The 17,749-nt window shown below is 45.2% G+C and overlaps 1 protein-coding gene across 1 annotated transcript in view; it reads right to left on the bottom strand.

The window, feature by feature from the left end:
* The window catches only part of LOC115468466 (zona pellucida sperm-binding protein 4-like), a 69,403-nt gene extending 54,124 nt beyond the window's left edge, over positions 1–15,279 (bottom strand). Inside the window, exons 1-4 of the mRNA XM_030200206.1 lie at positions 15,079–15,279; positions 13,970–14,091; positions 11,977–12,073; positions 10,597–10,752 (exon numbers count right to left, since the gene is read on the bottom strand). Of these exons, the coding sequence (XP_030056066.1) occupies positions 10,597–10,752; positions 11,977–12,073; positions 13,970–14,091; positions 15,079–15,265 (562 nt within the window). The 5' untranslated portion in view covers positions 15,266–15,279. The remainder of the gene's footprint in view (positions 1–10,596; positions 10,753–11,976; positions 12,074–13,969; positions 14,092–15,078) is intronic.
* Positions 15,280–17,749: the final 2,470 nt, after the last annotated feature.

The raw sequence follows: 17,749 nt of genomic DNA, 5'->3' as shown, positions 1-17,749 counted from the left end.
AAAGACCAACTTCCTGAAGACTGGCAAAACAATACAAATCCACACAGGAAATGAAAACAGGCGGGAAAAGCTGAGGAGGAAGAAGATGCTGTTCTTCGGTGGTTTTCTCAAGTCAGGAGCAGTTTCCTTATGGAGAAAGCTAATCAGCTAGCTGAAAGTCTTGGACTAACTGAATTCAATACCACTGTTGGATGGTTGGAAAGATGGAAGGAGAGGAACAACAAAATTCAAGAAACAGCATGGTGAAAAACAAGACGCTGATGACTTGTGGTGCAGAAAATTGGGTTGTTTCAGTTCTTCCTACCATCTTGAACGAGTTTGCACCTCGTGACATTTTCAATGCTGACGAAAACGGTCTCTACTGGCGAGCGATTCCTGATGGAACACTTGCATTCAAACAAGCCAAAACTACAGGAGGTAAAACGAAGGACCGACTGACAATCCTCCTTTGCTGTAATATGGATGGGAGTGAGAAGTTGAAGCAATGGGGCTGTTTGCTCTTTCCAATGACTAGTGGTTCCAAGAATGTTAAGCGACTTCTTGTGTCATATGAGGCTAACGCAAATTCATAGATGACTGGGGAAATTTGGAAGCAGTGGCTAAAGAAGTTAGACACTAGAATGTGGGCACAAAAGTGTCAGATTTTGTTGCTTTGTGATAATTGTGCTGTACACAGGGATGATGTCAAGCTGTCTAACATCAAGGTGGTCTTCCTGCCACTAGACACTACCTCTCTGATCCAACGTATGGATCAGGGCATAATAGCAAATTTTAAACAACATTATCGGGCTCTTGTGCTACGTCGTCTGATGAGCATTATGGATGGCCAGATTGGCAAGGATAAATGTGCTGTTGAACTGGCTTGTAATCTATCGCTGTTGGATTCCCTACATATGCAGAAAGAAGCCTGGAATCATGTTACACAGGCAACCATTGTGAACTGCTACAAGCAGGCAAGCTTTGTTAGGGATGTGGAGAGGGACGAAACAGATGCAGCTGTTACAAATGCTTCAGATGAACAGGCTACTGACATCCCAGCCTGTGTTACTGAATTTTCATCATGTAGCTGTTGATTACAATCTACAAACAGCTGACAGCACTGATGTTGAGATATGCGCCTACACGCAGGCAACGGCTGATGAAAGATGAAATGAGCAGCAAAGCACATGCTGACGAAATTCAACCACCTTCTTCACTTTTGCAAGAGCGCTGGAGAGTCAACACCATGCGGGCCTATCCGGAGGCCACTGGATGTCAGTGATATGACACTTTTTACCGTCTGGCAGACGTAGTCTATGGAACTCTCAGACACAAATGTACAGAGGACTGACTGATTACTTCAAGTAAGCCTAACGTCAGTTAACGGAGACTGTACAAAGCGAATGCTACATACCTGTAGAAGGTATTCTCCGAGGACAGCAGGCTGATTGTTCTCACTGATGGGCGACGTCCATGGCAGCCCCTCCAATCGGAATCTTCACTAGCAAAGGCCTTTGCTAGTTCTCGCGCGCCCATGCGCACCGCGCATGCGCGGCCGTCTTCCCGCCTGAAACCGGCTCGTGCCGGCCAGTCTCATATGTAGCAAGACAAAGAGAAGGGAAGACAACTCCAAAGGGGAGGCGGGCGGGTTTGTGAGAACAATCAGCCTGCTGTCCTCTGAGAATACCTTCTACAGGTATGTAGCATTCGCTTTCTCCGAGGACAAGCAGGCTGCTTGTTCTCACTGATGGGGTATCCCTAGCCCCCAGGCTCACTCAAAACAACAACCATGGTCAATTGGGCCTTGCAACGGCGAGGACATAACTGAGATTGACCTAACAATTTATCCAACTAACAGAGTGTAGCCTGGAACAGAATAAAAAATGGGCCTAGGGGGGTGGAGCTGGATTCTAAACCCCGAACAGATTCTGAAGCACTGACTGCCCGAACCGACTGTCGCGTCGGGTATCCTGCTGCAGGCAGTAATGAGATGTGAATGTGTGGACAGATGACCACGTCGCAGCTTTGCAAATCTCTTCAATAGTGGCTGACTTCAAGTGGGCTACCGACGCTGCCATGGCTCTAACATTATGAGCCGTGACATGACCCTCAAGAGCCAGCCCAGCCTGGGCGTAAGTGAAGAATATGCAATCTGCTAGCCAATTGGATATGGTGCGTTTCCCCACAGCCACTCCCCTCCTGTTGGGATCAAAAGAAACAAACAATTGGGCGGACTGTCTGTTGGGCTGTGTCTGCTCCAGATAGAAGGCCAATGCTCTTTTGCAGTCCAATGTGTGCAGCCGACGTTCAGCAGGGCAGGAATGAGGACGGGGAAAGAATGTTGGCAAAACAATTGACTGGTTCAGATGGAACTCCGACACAACCTTTGGCAAGAACTTAGGGTGAGTGCGGAGGACTACTCTGTTATGATGAAATTTGGTGTAAGGGGCCTGGGCTACCAGGGCCTGAAGCTCACTGACTCTACGAGCTGAAGAAACTGCCACCAAGAAAATGACCTTCCAGGTCAAGTACTTCAGATGGCAGGAGTCCAGTGGCTCAAAAGGAGGTTTCATCAGCTGGGTGAGAACGACATTGAGATCCCATGACACTGTAGGAGGTTTGACAGGGGGCTTTGACAAAAGCAAACCTCTCATGAAGCGAACAACTAAAGGCTGTCCCGAGATCAGCTTACCTTCCACACAGTAAGGGTATGCACTGATTGCACTAAGATGAACCCTTACAGAGTTAGTCTTGAGACCAGACTCAGACAAGTGCAGAAGGTATTCAAGCAGGGTCTGTGTAGGACAAGAGCGAGGATCTAGGGCCTTGCTGTCACACCAGACGGCAAACCTCCTCCATAGAAAGAAGTAACTCCTCTTAGTGGAATCTTTCCTGGAAGCAAGCAAGATGCGGGAGACACCCTCTGACAGACCCAAAGAGGCAAAGTCTACGCTCTTAACATCCAGGCCGTGAGAGCCAGAGACCGGAGGTTGGGATGCAGAAGCGCCCCTTCGTCCTGCGTGATGAGGGTCGGAAAACACTCCAATCTCCACGGTTCTTCGGATGATAACTCCAGAAGAAGAGGGAACCAGATCTGACGCGGCCATAAAGGAGCTATCAGAATCATGGTGCCTCGGTCTTGCTCGAGTTTCAACAAAGTCTTCCCCACCAGAGGTATGGGAGGATAAGCATACAGCAGACCCTCCCCCCAGTCCAGGAGGAAGGCATCCGATGCCAGTCTGCCTTGGGCCTGAAGCCTGGAACAGAACTGAGGGACTTTGTGGTTGGCTCGAGATGCGAAGAGATCTACCAAGGGGGTGCCCCACACCTGGAAGATCTGTCGCACTACACGGGAATTGAGCGACCACTCGTGAGGTTGCATAATCCTGCTCAACCTGTCGGCCAGACTGTTTACGCCTGCCAGATATGTGGCTTGGAGCACCATGCCGTGACGGCGAGCCCAGAGCCACATGCTGACGGCTTCCTGACACAGGGGGCGAGATCCGGTGTCCCCCTGCTTGTTGATGTAATACATGGCAACCTGGTTGTCTGTCTGAATTTGGATAATTTGGTGGGACAGCCGATCTCTGAAAGCCTTCAGAGCGTTCCAGACCGCTCGTAACTCCAGGAGTTTGATCTGCAGATCGCGTCCCTGGAGGGACCAGCTTCCTTGGGTGTGAAGCCCATCGACATGAGCTCCCCACCCCAGGAGAGACGCATGCGTGGTCAGCACTTTTTGTGGCTGAGGAATTTGGAAAGGACGCCCCAGAGTCAAATTGGACCAAATCGTCCACCAATAAAGGGATTTGAGAAAACTTGTGGACAGGTGGATCACGTCTTCTAGATCCCCAGCAGCCTGAAACCACTGGGAAGCTAGGGTCCATTGAGCAGATCTCATGTGAAGGCGGGCCATGGGAGTCACATGAACTGTGGAGGCCATGTGGCCCAGCAATCTCAACATCTGCCGAGCTGTGATCTGCTGGGACGCTCGCACCCGAGAGACGAGGGACAACAAGTTGTTGGCTCTCGTCTCTGGGAGATAGGCACGAGCCGTCCGAGAATCCAGCAGAGCTCCTATGAATTCGGGCTTCTGCACTGGGATAAGATGGGACTTTGGGTAATTTATCACAAACCCCAGTAGCTCCAGGAGGCGAATAGTCATCTGCATGGACTGCAGAGCTCCTGCCTCAGATGTGTTCTTCACCAGCCAATTGTCGAGATATGGGAACACGTGTACCCCCAGCCTGCGAAGTGCCGCCGCTACTACAGCCAAGCACTTCGTGAACACTCTGGGCGCAGAGGTGAGCCCAAAGGGTAGCACACAGTACTGGAAGTGACGTGTGCCCAGCTGAAATCGCAGATACTGTCTGTGAGCTGGCAGTATCGGGATGTGTGTGTAGGCGTCCTTCAAGTCCAGAGAGCATAGCCAATCGTTTTCCTGAATCATGGGGAGAAGGGTGCCCAGGGAAAGCATCCTGAACTTTTCTTTGACCAGATATTTGTTCAGGGCCCTTAGGTCTAGGATGGGACGCATCCCCCCTGTTTTCTTTTCCACAAGGAAGTACCTGGAATAGAATCCCAGCCCTTCCTGCCCGGATGGCACGGGCTCAACGGCATTGGCGCTGAGAAGGGCGGAGAGTTCCTCTGCAAGTACCTGCTTGTGTTGGAAGCTGTAAGACTGAGCTCCCGGTGGACAATTTGGAGGTTTTGAGGCCAAATTGAGGGTGTATCCTTGCCGGACTATTTGAAGAACCCACTGATCGGAGGTTATGAGAGGCCACCTTTGGTGAAAAACTTTCAACCTCCCTCCGACCGGCAGATCGCCCGGCACTGACACATTGATGTCGGCTATGCTCTGCTGGAGCCAGTCAAAAGCTCGTCCCTTGCTTTTGCTGGGGAGCCGAGGGGCCTTGCTGAGGCGCACGGGCTTAGCCTGGGCCGCAGGCTGTCGAGAAGGAGGATTGTACCTACTCTTACCAGAAGAGTAGGGAACAGTCTTAGAAGCTGAAGGCTGCCGGCGGGAGAACTTGTCGAAAGCGGTATCCCGCTGGTGGAGCTGCTCTACCACCTGTTCGACTTTCTCTCCAAAAATATTATCCGCACGGCAAGGCGAGTCTGCAATCCGCTGCTGGATTCTATTCTCCAGGTCGGAGGCACGCAGCCATGAGAATCTGTGCATCACCACACCTTGAGCAGCGGCCCTGGACGCAACATCAAAGGTGTCATACACCCCTCTGGCCAGGAATTTTCTGCACGCCTTCAGCTGCCTGACCACCTCCTGAAATGGCTTGGCTTACTCAGGGGGTAGCTTGTCCACCAACTGCCGCACATTGTTCCGCATGTGGATGCTCGTGTAGAGCTGGTAGGACTGGATTTTGGCCACGAGCATTGAAGAATGGTAGGCCTTCCTCCCAAAGGAGTCTAAGGTTCTAGAGTCCTTGCCCGGGGGCGCCGAAGCATGCTCCTTAGAACTCTTAGCCTTCTTTAGGGCCAAATCCACAACTCCAGAGTCGTGAGGCAACTGAGTGCGCATCAGCTCTGGGTCCCCATGGATCCGGTACTGGGACTCGATCTTCTTGGGAATGTGGGGATTACTTAGTGGCTTGGTCCAGTTCGCCAGCAATGTCTTTTTGAGGACATGATGCATGGGTACTGTGAACGCTTCCTTAGGTGGATAAGGATAGTCCAGGAGCTCAAACATTTCAGCCCTGGGCTCGTCCTCCACAACCACTGGGAAGGGGATGGCCGTAGACATCTCCCGGACAAAGGCCGCAAAAGACAGACTCTCGGGAGGAGAAAGCTGCCTTTCAGGGGAGGGAGTGGGATCAGAAGGAAGACCCTCAGACTCCTCGTCAGAGAAATATCTGATGTCCTCCTCCTCTTCCCACGAGGCCTCACCTTCGGTATCAGACAAGTTCACGGACCTGTGTCTGAAGCCGTGCCCGGCTCGACTCCGTGGAACCACGGCCACGGTGGGAGCGTCGAGAGGTAGACTCCCTCGCCCGCATCGGCGAAGCTCCCTCTCCGCCGACGTCGTCGGGGAGCCTTCCTGGGAGGCGACCGCAGTCGGTACCGCACGCGGCACCGATGTCGGAGACCTCACCCTGGGCAAGGGGCCAGCCGGCGCCTCACTCGACGGTACCGGTGGTGCAAGCACCCCCGGTACCGGAGGGGAAGGGCGCAACAGCTCTCCCAGAATCTCTGGGAGAACGGCCCGGAGACTCTCGTGCAGAGCGGCTGTGGAGAAAGACATGGAAGCCGATGCAGGTGTCGATGTCAGAGTCTGTTCCGGGCGTGGAGGCTGTTCCAGGCTGTCCATAGTGGAGCGCATCGACACCTCCTGAACAGAGGGTGAGCGGTCCTCTCGCTGCCGATGCCTACTGGGTGCCGACTCCCTCGGCGACCCAGAGCTCTCGGTGCCGATACGGGAAGGGGACCGGTGTCGATGCTTTGACTTCTTGGGACGAAGCATGTCACCGGAGCTTCCCGGCACCGACGAGGACGTAGAATCCAGCCGTCGCTTCCTCGGGGCCGAGGCCGAAGAAGGTCGGTCTCGGAGGGGCTGTGCCGCAGGAGCCCTCAGGGTAGGGGGAGACCCACCCGAAGGTTCACCGCCACCAGCAGGGGAATGGACAGCCCTCACCTGCACTCCAGTCAAAGCACCACCGTCCGACATCAGCAGAAGTGGAGGTCCCGGTACCACCGACGCAGCCTTCCGGTGACTCAGCCCCGATGCAGAGGGTCGATGCCTCGATGCACTCGATACAGTCGCGGCAGAGGACGGAGGTCTAGACGCTGCTGACGTCGATGCACTCGATACTCCCGGTGCCGACGAAGAGCCCGAGAACAAAACGTTCCACTGGGCCAATCTCGCTACCTGAGTCCGCTTTTGTAAACGGGCGCACAGACTACAGGCCTGCGGGCGGTGCCCAGCCCCCAGACACTGAAGACACGACGCGTGCCTGTCAGTGAGCGAGATTACCCGGGTGCACTTCTTGAAGCCGCTGGGAGACTTCGATGACATGGGCGGAAAAATTGCGCCAGCGAAATCAAAACTCGTAATTGCGGCGGGCACCAAAAAGAGGGGGAGAAAAAAAATTCTACCCGAGGCCTGAAAAGGGCCTACCCCGAAGACGAAAGAAAACTTACCGGGGCAAAAACTGGAAATAGCGGAAAGGGAAAAAGACCGAAAAGGTCCTCTTCTGAAATCCTTTTTTTTTTTTTTTTAACGCGAAAGTCAAAAAGAGACGCGCGAGGTCGACTTAAGGGGCGTGAACGGCGTAACACTACCGTACCGAGCGCGGACAAAAGACGACTGGCCGGCACAAGCCGGTTTCGGGCGGGAAGACGGCCGCGCATGCGCATGGGCGCACGAGGACTAGCAAAGGCCTTTGCTAGTGAAGATTCTGATTGGAGGGGCTGCCGTGGACGTCACCCATCAGTGAGAACAAGCAGCCTGCTTGTCCTCGGAGAATGTATGTATAACAGTACTGTAAATATATGTTTATCAGATGTCAAGCTTCTTTGGGTCACAAAGGTTAAGTGCATGCATTTCTTTGGTCCCAGACCCTTGCACTTAAGCAGATTGCACTGTATATACATATACATAATATGATTATAAATCAATATAATCCAACACACTTAAGATGATAAAATCCAAGTGATTTGGTGTATAATTTGCATCTGATGTTAAGTGGATCATAAATTGACTGCTTCAAGAACAAAATTAAATGAGAAAGCCAACATGGATTTACTAAAGAGAAATCTTGCCTAACCAAACTTACATTTCTTTGAAAGGGGTAAACAAAAATGTGTGGATGAAGGTAAGACAGTTGATATTGTGTATCTGGATTTTCAAAATCCATTTGACAAAATTACTTCATGAAAAACGCCAGAGGAAATTGGAGAGTCATGGGATAGGAGGTAGTGTAATATTGTGGATTAAAAGCTGGTTAAAAAAGAGTAGGGTTAAATGGTCGGCATTCTCAATGGAGAAGGGTAGTTAGTGGGGTTCCCCAGGGGTCTGTGCTGGGGCCACTGCTTTTTGGCATTTATAAATGATCTAGAGATGAGAGTAAATAGTAAGGTAAATAAATTTGCCGACAACTGTTATTAAAAAAAAAATCAAAAGAGGATTGTGGAAGATACAAGAGGACCATACGAGACTGGGCATCCAAATGGCAGATGTTCAGTGTAAGAAGTACAAAGTGATGCATGTGGGAAATAGGAATTCTAACTATAGTTATGTAATGCAAGGTTCCACATTAGGAGTCACCAACCAGGAAAAGGGATCTAGGTGTCATTGATAAGTTGAAACCCTCTGCTCAGTGTGTGGTGGCCGCTAAGAAATCAGATAGAATGTTAGGAATGGAAAACAAAAATGAGGATGTATTGCCTTTGTATCACTCCATGGTGAGACTGCACCTCAAATATTGCATGTAATTCTGGTCACCGCATCTCAAACAAGATAGTGGAATTAGAAAAGGTAGAGAAGGGTGACAAAAATAAGGGGATGGGACAACTACCCTATGAGGAAAGGATAAGCGGCTAGGGCTCCTCAGCTTGGAGAAAAAAAAAACAGCTGAAGGGAGATATGATCGAGGTCTATAGAATAATGAGTGGTACAGGTAGATGTAAAGTCGCTTGTTTTACTCTTTCCAAAAATTCTAGGACCAAGGGGCACACAATGAAGCTATAAAACACTCAACATGTAATTAAACTCTGGAAATTTTGCCAGATAATGTAGTAAAAGCAGTTAGCTTAGGTTAAAAAAAAAAAAAAAAAAGGTTTTGAATAGCTTCCCAAAAGAAAAGGCCATAAGCCATTATTAAAGCGACTTGGGGAAAAGCCACTGCTTATTTCTAGGATAACAGCATAAAATGTATTTTACTGTTTTGGGATCTTGCCAGATACTTGATTGGCCACTGTTGGAAACAGGATGCTGGGCTTGGACCTTCAGTCTGTCCCAGTACGGCAATATTTATGTACTATGGCATATAGGGGATAATTTAGCAGTTAATTGTCAGACACCTTCCCCTGCTTTCACTCCTGGGGAATTGTGTACAACTGCACTGCAGTATTCATCTTTGTGCCAAGTTGGAGCCAGTATTTTAATTTAGCTGTGTTCTGGTCTTCCTGTGCCATGCAGCTCTTTTGGATAAGACGACAGAAATTGAGCTGTGCTGAATCATGGAAGTATGGAGAACACAGAATTTCAGTCTCAAGCTGACTGAAGGCCGTCAAGAGCCTTGGAGTGCAGAAAGACCACAACACCAGGCTAAATTAACAGTCTACATTGAGTGCCTGTGCAAAAACAATGCTGGGAGGAAGGCTGAAGAAGCTTCATCATAATGGTAACATTCAGGAGCCTGTAGTCAGTTATGGCTAACTGGGAGAGGGACTTTGATAAGAGCATAGGAAGAAGCAAGATGAGGATTGTGTGCATGCAGGGAGAAGACCAATATATTGCCTTAGTTTAGTTTCACAAGTTTGTAAATCTGCAGAGTCCAAGAATGTTGACAGACCTATAGCTGTGCTGCTACAAGTAGTCTAGAACCGGCAGCAGTTCAGAGCTCCCACTGGACTTGGTACTGAAATACAGCTACTGAAAATGAAGCTCGCTTGGATTTCTGAGTTTGAGCAGCCCATACTTTCAATCTACAATGGCTACCTGTAAGAGAACGAATCACATTCAAGATCTGCACATTGACACATAAAATAATCTACGGATTAGCTCCGGAATACATGATTCCTTTAATAGAGCTTCCACCTAGAAATGCCATCACAACAGCACGCACCTTCCTACAACTACCCTACCCATCTTGCAGGGGTGTCAAGTACAAGCTTCTTTTTGCCTCTACATTCCACTACTCCAGCCCGAAGACTTGGAATGCTCTTCCTCTGTACCTAAAAACACAATCTGACCACCATCTTTTCAAGAAGCTGCTGAAAACGTACCTTTTTGAAAAAAAAAGTGTATTCTATCAGTAATTGCTGCTAGCGTTTTATCCTTATTCTACTGTATAATTCATGTGTTGTATCTCTGTACTTTTGTAATTCATGGAAGCCACATTGTGCCTGCATTTGTGGGAAAATGTGGGGTAGAAATGAACCTTAAATAAATAAATAAAAAGTTCTGATACAAGTGGTTATGTTGTCCAGCTTGACAAGCAGAAATTCTGCTAGCTTCTACATACCTAATGCATAACATGCCCCCAGGAGTATACTTTGTGCTTAGAAGCAGACTATCCCCTATAAGTTTGAGCTAATTTATCTACTTCACACAGGTTGCTCAATACTTTAATCTCTGTTGTAATGTTTAAACACAATATTGAAAACCTGAGGCAGAAGAGAAATGTAGGGGATTTTCTGGATTGCACCACTTTAGATTATTCAAGTGGAAGTTGACACATTTTAAGTACACAAATATTGGAGTCAAGAGAATTTTAAGACCACATCTCCTAGGAAAGAGTACTTACTAGAAAAAAGTAATGCATATAGGCTTTGTGGAAACCATTTACTGATACCCCCCTAAAGAAAGTCTTCAATTTCCCTAAACTGTCACTGAAGACCATTTCCATAGAGGAATTAGACATGGTCAAGACAATCCACACTAACCTGTATTGCCAAAGAAGCAGGGATGAATGAGGTCACCAGGATCATAACAGCAGTTTTTCTTGTGACAAAGGTCTTGGGTCACTGATTGGTCAGCACAACTTAGTCTATTGACTTTCTTGATATTAGCACATTGACTAGAGCTTGGAGCATCATGGGCTGGAGATAAAAAAATAAAATAAATTTTAATGCTGTGAACGTGTTTATTTTTTTTTTAAGTCTAAAAGTGTTTCCTAATTCTGCTTTTACTCATTTTTCCTAGACTTTAGATCTTGTAACCTTTTGGAATGACAAACTATTCAAACCTGGCTCTTCTTGCAAGCCTTTAATACATAGAGTGACGACTATACAGTCAATTCTGTACACGCTAAGACCAGTTCCTCATCTCTTGTTTAACTATATAAAGAATTTGCCTTAAGTTTTGTTAACCATCAAATTATCCCCAACTACTATGCATCTTGTTCCCATCATGTATCTGCTCTTGGCCCCTCAGCTGTATGAGAAGTTATTGTAGAAAATCTTTAGCATCATATCCATATTAGTTGAATGTTCTAGTGCATCAGTAGTATGCTAACATCACATCTGAGTATTTTAATTCCAGTGCTGTTAATTATGTACATTTTTTATACTGTTTCACAGTATTCTATTAGGCTTTACTTTACCTTATTTATTGTATTTAGTTTATTCTTGGTTATTTTACTATTGTTATGCTGTTAAAAAGTTATGTTAAACTGTACCTGCTGTACACCACCTTGGGTGAATCTCTTCATAGAGGCAGTTAATAAATCCCAATAAAGATGGACCAACAGATCCAGTCACCATTATGTCACAGGATGTGTAAAGGACTATGGTAGGAGAAAACTCCTTGCTCTTAAGAAAAAAGTACAAACTTCAGTCTACAAAATAAGTACCATGGTTCTGGATGTTTAAAGGCTGTTAGGTCTAGGCTTTAAGGTGCAACACAAGACAATACTGTTTCAAGCTCCTGTCCCATATTTTTAGCAACATGCTTTATTCATTGGCAGGACTTGTGTTGGGGGAAAAAGTCCTACACTAGGAAAATCTGGAACAATGGTTCTGAACTAGGTAGGCACAAGGATGGAACCATAGGAATTGGCATATGGTTATGTCCCCCATACACACCTGTATTCTGAACCCAGTCACTGGTTTGCGTATCTCAAATCTATAAGACAGTCATGCAGGTCTCATGCCTATTGTTATCCTGTTGAAAACCACCAGCCCAGATAGTTGTTTACATGAGGGTTACAGCATGCTACCATGTTCCTGTTACTAGTTTTTAATAGTCTACGTACACTAAGGACAGAAAGAATGCAGAGGTAGATAATCATTCAAAGCAGTTTAAGTCAAGTGTGTAGCATGTACCTGGCTGGATCGAACACCTCAGTTCCTTTTCCACTACAGTCCATGCTCTGGTGGCAGCTCTTCCTGCAATCCCAACTATCATTATGTATTCATTGTTCTGAGGACAAGAGGGAAACATCATTAATCTTTCCCTATCCAGAAGCTGCCTAGGTCAGCTATAAGGAAAGAATTCATATTAGTTACCTGTAGCCATGCTTAACGTGACACTGTTGGGGAAAGCCTTTTTTTTGGGGGGGGGGGGGGGGGGGGGAGGATATCAGCATGTTTACAATGGTAGTAGAAGGATTAACACCACATCAGATCTATAGGGCAGAAGTTCCCAACTCGGTCAGATTTTCATATATCTACAATAAATATGCATGAGACTTGCATACGATGCAGGAATCTCTTGCTCATTTATATGATTGTGTAGGGCTTTTGCCAAAGCTCATGTATGATGCCTTTTATCTGCAAGGAATTCTTCCTAGTATATCATTCCAGTTACTAGGTACTATTAGAGCAAGTACCTTCTCTATCCTGGATGGGAAAGCTAGGAATACTTCCTGTTTTGTCCAGCAGGATAATGGAGAGCTAAACTAGAGCACTTGATTCACAAGTTTGTCCATCACATTTGAGCTTTGAGTAAGATTGCTATGGTAGTATGCTTGTACAGTCCCCACTCCTTTCCTTGAGCTAAAGGCAAACATGGTTAGATTTGTCCTAAGTTAAATTGCTGGGCTCAATCAGCTCTGTATTATCTGCTGGTGAATGCATTAGTCCACCTGCTTTACAAGGAGTAGAGAATATGCCTAGTCTATGCCAGTCACCAATATGAATGGCAACACCAGGGCTTTTTTGGAGGGGGTACTGAGTACTGGCACCTTTTCTATTGTCTGCTAAAATTGATCCATGGTCCTCACGTTTTAATGAAAGAGCTCAGGCTCTACACACCAATTCTGCCTTGTCAGATTCTGTGACTGGTTACAGGGGGCCTGGCTATTGTGGGGTGGGACCATACGTGATCACCCCACCCTTAAAGAATGACCTAGCATTTGAGTACCGGCACCTTTTTCACTAGAAAAAATGCACTGGGCAACACTGTCAGGCAGTAGCACCATCATCTCCTCTAAAGGAAGGAGATTGTTATAGTATAAGGCATTGTTAAGGGGGGGGGGGGGGGGGACAACTCCTGTTTCCTCCATGTTGTAAAGCCAGTATTGAATTATGAACCTGCACATATAACCCAAGATGAAGTATTGCGTTTTGGTTACTTTAAAGGACATGCTGTGCTCAGTGTGCTGAGGTGGCTAAGAAAGCAAATAGAATGTTAGGTATTATTAGGAAAGGAATGGAAAACAAAAGTGAGGACATTATAATGCGACCGCACCTCGAATATTGTGTTCAATTCTGGTCGCTGCATCTCAAAAAAAAGATAGAGTGGAACTAGAAAAGGTATAGAGAAGGACAACGAAAATGATAGGGGATGGGATGACTTCCCTATGAGGAAAGGCTGAAGCATTTAGGGCTCTTCAGCTTGGAGAAGAGACAGCTGAGGGGAGATACGATAGAGGTCTATAAAATGAGTGGAGTGGAACGGTTAGACGTGAATCATTTGTTTACTCCCTCCAAAAATACTAGGACTAGGGGGCATGCGATGAAGCTACAAAGTAGTAAATTTAATACGAATCGGAGAAAATGTTTCTTCACTCAAAGTGTAATTAAACTCTGGAATTTGTTGCCAGAGAATGTGGCAAAGGCGGTTAGTTTAGCATGGTTTAAGAAGGGTATGGATGGCTTCCTAAAGGAAAAGTCTATAGATTTATTAAATTGACTTGGGAAAATCCACTGCTTATTTCTGGGATAAGCATCATAAAATGTTATTGAGCTTTTCTGGGATCTTGCCAGGTATTTGTGACCTGGATTGGACACTGTTGGAAACAGGATACTGGGCTTGATGGACCTTTGATCTATCTCAGTGTGACAATACTTATGTACTTATGACTAACAATCTTACCTTTTCATAAACATAACAGCCTGTGTAGGTGCTACTGACAGATATTGAACCATCTGTATTCTGAAACACAGATATCCCACAGCTAGTATCATTATGGAGAGCATGTAGTTTTCCATCTTTAGCTGACAGGAAAAAAGAAATATACCAGAAGTCAAAGAAACAACTCATTGCTCCCTTCGTGCCTAGACCTATTGGGGAGATAGATATATGCCGAAAGCGTTCTCTGCAATCAGAATGATTATCAGTATTACCAAGGGTTGGTAGTTACATCATGATTTGTTCTAATTGTTTCTCAGTTACATGATAAATGTATCTTGTTAAATTATCACTTACTATTTATTAGTAATATGCATACAGTATTAGAAACTAGAATATCTAGTCAGGAGACACAAAGTAATATAATACATCATGGATAAGGTAGTTGCTTTCTAGCAAATTGTTAAGTACACCAAGCCAGTTACTTGTGACCTGGATTGGCCACTGTTGGAAACAGGATGCTGGGCTTGATGAACCTTTGGTCTGTCCCAGTGTGGCAATACTTATGTACATTTAACTGGTCAGTGCTGATTAGGGATCATGCATTCCAATACAATGAAAAATACATAGAAATGTATATTAAATACAACTAGTTTGACAGCACTTGAAGACTATAGGTGCCTACCTCCAATTTTAGCATGTAAGAGCTGAAATAAAGCAGCCCTAAAAAAAAAAAAATCCAATGTTTTCTTATAGAGAACAGATACATGTACATAAACATTGGATGTTGAGAATTATTTAATGACAATTTAAGCCCAGGCTTCCAGAAAAGGCTATACAATTAGATTTTAGAACTGACTATACGTAAAATCATCTTTACTTAGCATTTTAACCTTATTTAATTGTTCAAATCAAATATAATACATAAACAAACATCGAAAAACTTAAAAAAAACAAAAACAATTCTACACCATTACACTAATCTCACCAATTTCAGAGAAGGGATAGTTTAGTTAGATTTCAGCAAGCTAAAAGAAGTCACTTATTCAAACAAGCTTACTTTTACTTATTTTTAAGGTTAGAGTTTTATAACAGAAAAGTAAGGGAAAAAAGTTTTAAAGACAAACACTCACTCAGAACAGTCAATTGGAGAGAAGCATCCTCACTCAGCCTAGGAAGCTTAAACTTCAGAGCAGTATCACCACAATATAGTTGAAGCTGCTTTAGACTAGCTCCTAAACCATCCAGGACACTCCCAACCTTAGAAAAACAAATTAACAAAACCCCAAGGGCTACCATAGACCACCTCGCACTAACCATCTTGCTGTCTTTCCACCCAGTGACCCATAACATTCACCCTATGGAACAAACCTTTATAAGCTCAGACTGCCAGATGTGAATAAGACTCAGGTGAAAAGCAGGTCACAACTTGATCAGGTCAGTCCTGACAGGCTGATCCAGTCCAGGTTTTGTCCCATTGCATTATGGCCTTGGAGTCTTGTCTTTCTATAGGAAATGGAAACTAGAAGCCTGGCTCAGGCTTTTCGGGTATAAAGTTTAGAGGCAAAGTCCATCAAATACAGGTTTCATGAATCAATTAGTTCTCAAAATAACTCATGGCTCAAATGCATAATGGCTTTTGGATGATCTTGCACAGAGTTTTATGAGTTTCAAGGAAAGTACTTTCTGTTCCCTGACATGCAAGAGAAAGTCTAATAAAATAATATATTTTTTTCTAACTTAAGAGACAGATCAGTTAATTAAGCTGCTAGTCTTTTGTCTGCTTTAAAATTCCCTGTGATCAAAAAAGAGATCAATTCATATGGCTTGCCAAATGTGTTTAATTCCAGCCTTAGATCTCTTTTTTTTAATAACTTCAAAAAAGATGCGTAGAAGCCTCCAAAAATTAGGGTTTTTGTTTTTTTGCAAAATTGGGATACTATTCATCTGATTTCAATAAAAGCATTCAATCTGAATACTGGGTTATAAAATTGTGGACTAGATTGCTCAAAATATCAGTTTGCAATGATTTGGGCTCCAAGTCTTTGGTTTTCAAATGTTTGTTTTTTTTTTTCATTTTTAGAATAAAATGTGTACAACTCTTACTATGGTTATGCCAAAGTTTTAAAATTCTCCTACCAGAAGCACGCCAGTTTACTAAGGTTTATATCAGTGGGACACAACCAGACAAGGGAAACTTTGCAAACTTTAAACATGAATATCTCCTCAGGAATAATGCTGTCACATGCAGAGCTGTCAAGTTACCCAGTTCCAGGAGGGAGATTTGAAGCCAGTCCTGGCTTTCTGACAAGCCTATCTTGCTGCATTATGGCACCTGCAGCATGGATTTCAATGGGTAGAATCAGGGACTACAAATCCCACACTGCTCTGGGATGCAAAGTCAAAACCAGGACTGACCAAAAAGTCTCCTCCTTGAACTGGGTAACTGCGCAGCTTTGCACATGATCCAATTTCTGGAGGAGTTGTGGTCGTTATGAGGTTTTGACCTGATATCCCATACACTGTAGTATTTGTAATCCTACTCTTTCCATTTAACATCACCACAGGTACCAAAATACAACAGGAGAGAGATGACAAAAAATTAGGACTGAGTGATATATGTTAATGATATCCAAAATGAATATGCATGAGATCACTGCATGCACTGGAGACTCAGTATATGCAAATTGATTCTATACATATTCATATAGATATTCTGAACACCTGACAGGCTGGGAGTGTCCCAAGGAATGGGTTGAGACTGGTTCAGGGAGGACTATAGAGAGAGAAGATATAGTGGACATGGGGTGGGGGGTGAGACAGAGAGATGATGCTGAAAATTGGGGAACTAGAGTGATACAGGAGAGAAGCTGGACTTGGGGGGGGGACTAGGGAGATGCTGAACATTGGTGGAACAGGGAGAAAAATAGAAATACTGTGGACACTGGGGGAAAGAGAGGGAGAGATACTGGGAATGAAAAGAGGGATATGGGGAGATGTTGGACAATGGGAGGGAAATAGGGAGTTGAGGAGAAAAACTGGACATGAGCTTGGGAAATTAGTGATGGCACGATAGATTTGCTGTAGGCTCTGAATGCTTCTTTAGTAGGGATTTTGTATTATTTCATAATAGGGCTTAAATTGAGAGGATTTATTTTGCAGGTACTGATATGATTGTTTTTTTTGCATGGTAAGTTCTATGGGGAAAATGTCCTACCTCTTCTCTGCACCCATGGTTGGACAGTTCTGTGGATGCAGAATTTATGTTTGCATTTCACACTGTATGGCGAGCATATGTTTTGAGGGCTGAAGAGTGCAACCTCTTTTACCCCCCCTCCCCCATCTTAATGTGACCTGCAGGCAGTGAAGCCTGCGGAGTTGCCATCACTGCAGTTATTTCTTGGGGTGGGGTGGGATTTAGGCAGTGTCAAGTGGAAGGTTTTTTTTCCTTCAAAAAGTTGGCAACCCTAGCCAGAACAACAAGAAGGGACTGTCTTTATGCTTAGTCCTTACCTTTGCTTTAAACCAGTGGGAGGCACTCCAACCAGTCAGGTTTTAAAGATATCCAAAATTAATATTCATGAGAGAGATTTATGTGCAGTGGGGGAAGTGCATGCAAATTTCTCTCATGAATATTAATTGTGCAGTTTGTGAAAACCTGACTGGCTGGGGTGGCTCCAAGACTAGGTTTGTGAACCACTGCTTTAAGCCAAAAGACTGGATGACGGGAGTTTCTAGTTCAGTGGAGGCAAATTGCTTTGGCACAATTTACTGAATACCAATGACTACATAAGAAGTTAGTTC

The sequence above is a fragment of the Microcaecilia unicolor genome, chromosome 4, assembly GCF_901765095.1.
Source record: "Microcaecilia unicolor chromosome 4, aMicUni1.1, whole genome shotgun sequence".
NCBI classification, from domain to species: Eukaryota; Metazoa; Chordata; class Amphibia; order Gymnophiona; family Siphonopidae; genus Microcaecilia; species Microcaecilia unicolor.
The sequence above is the reverse complement of the archived record's forward strand: the minus strand, read 5'-3'. Positions and strand labels throughout refer to the sequence as shown.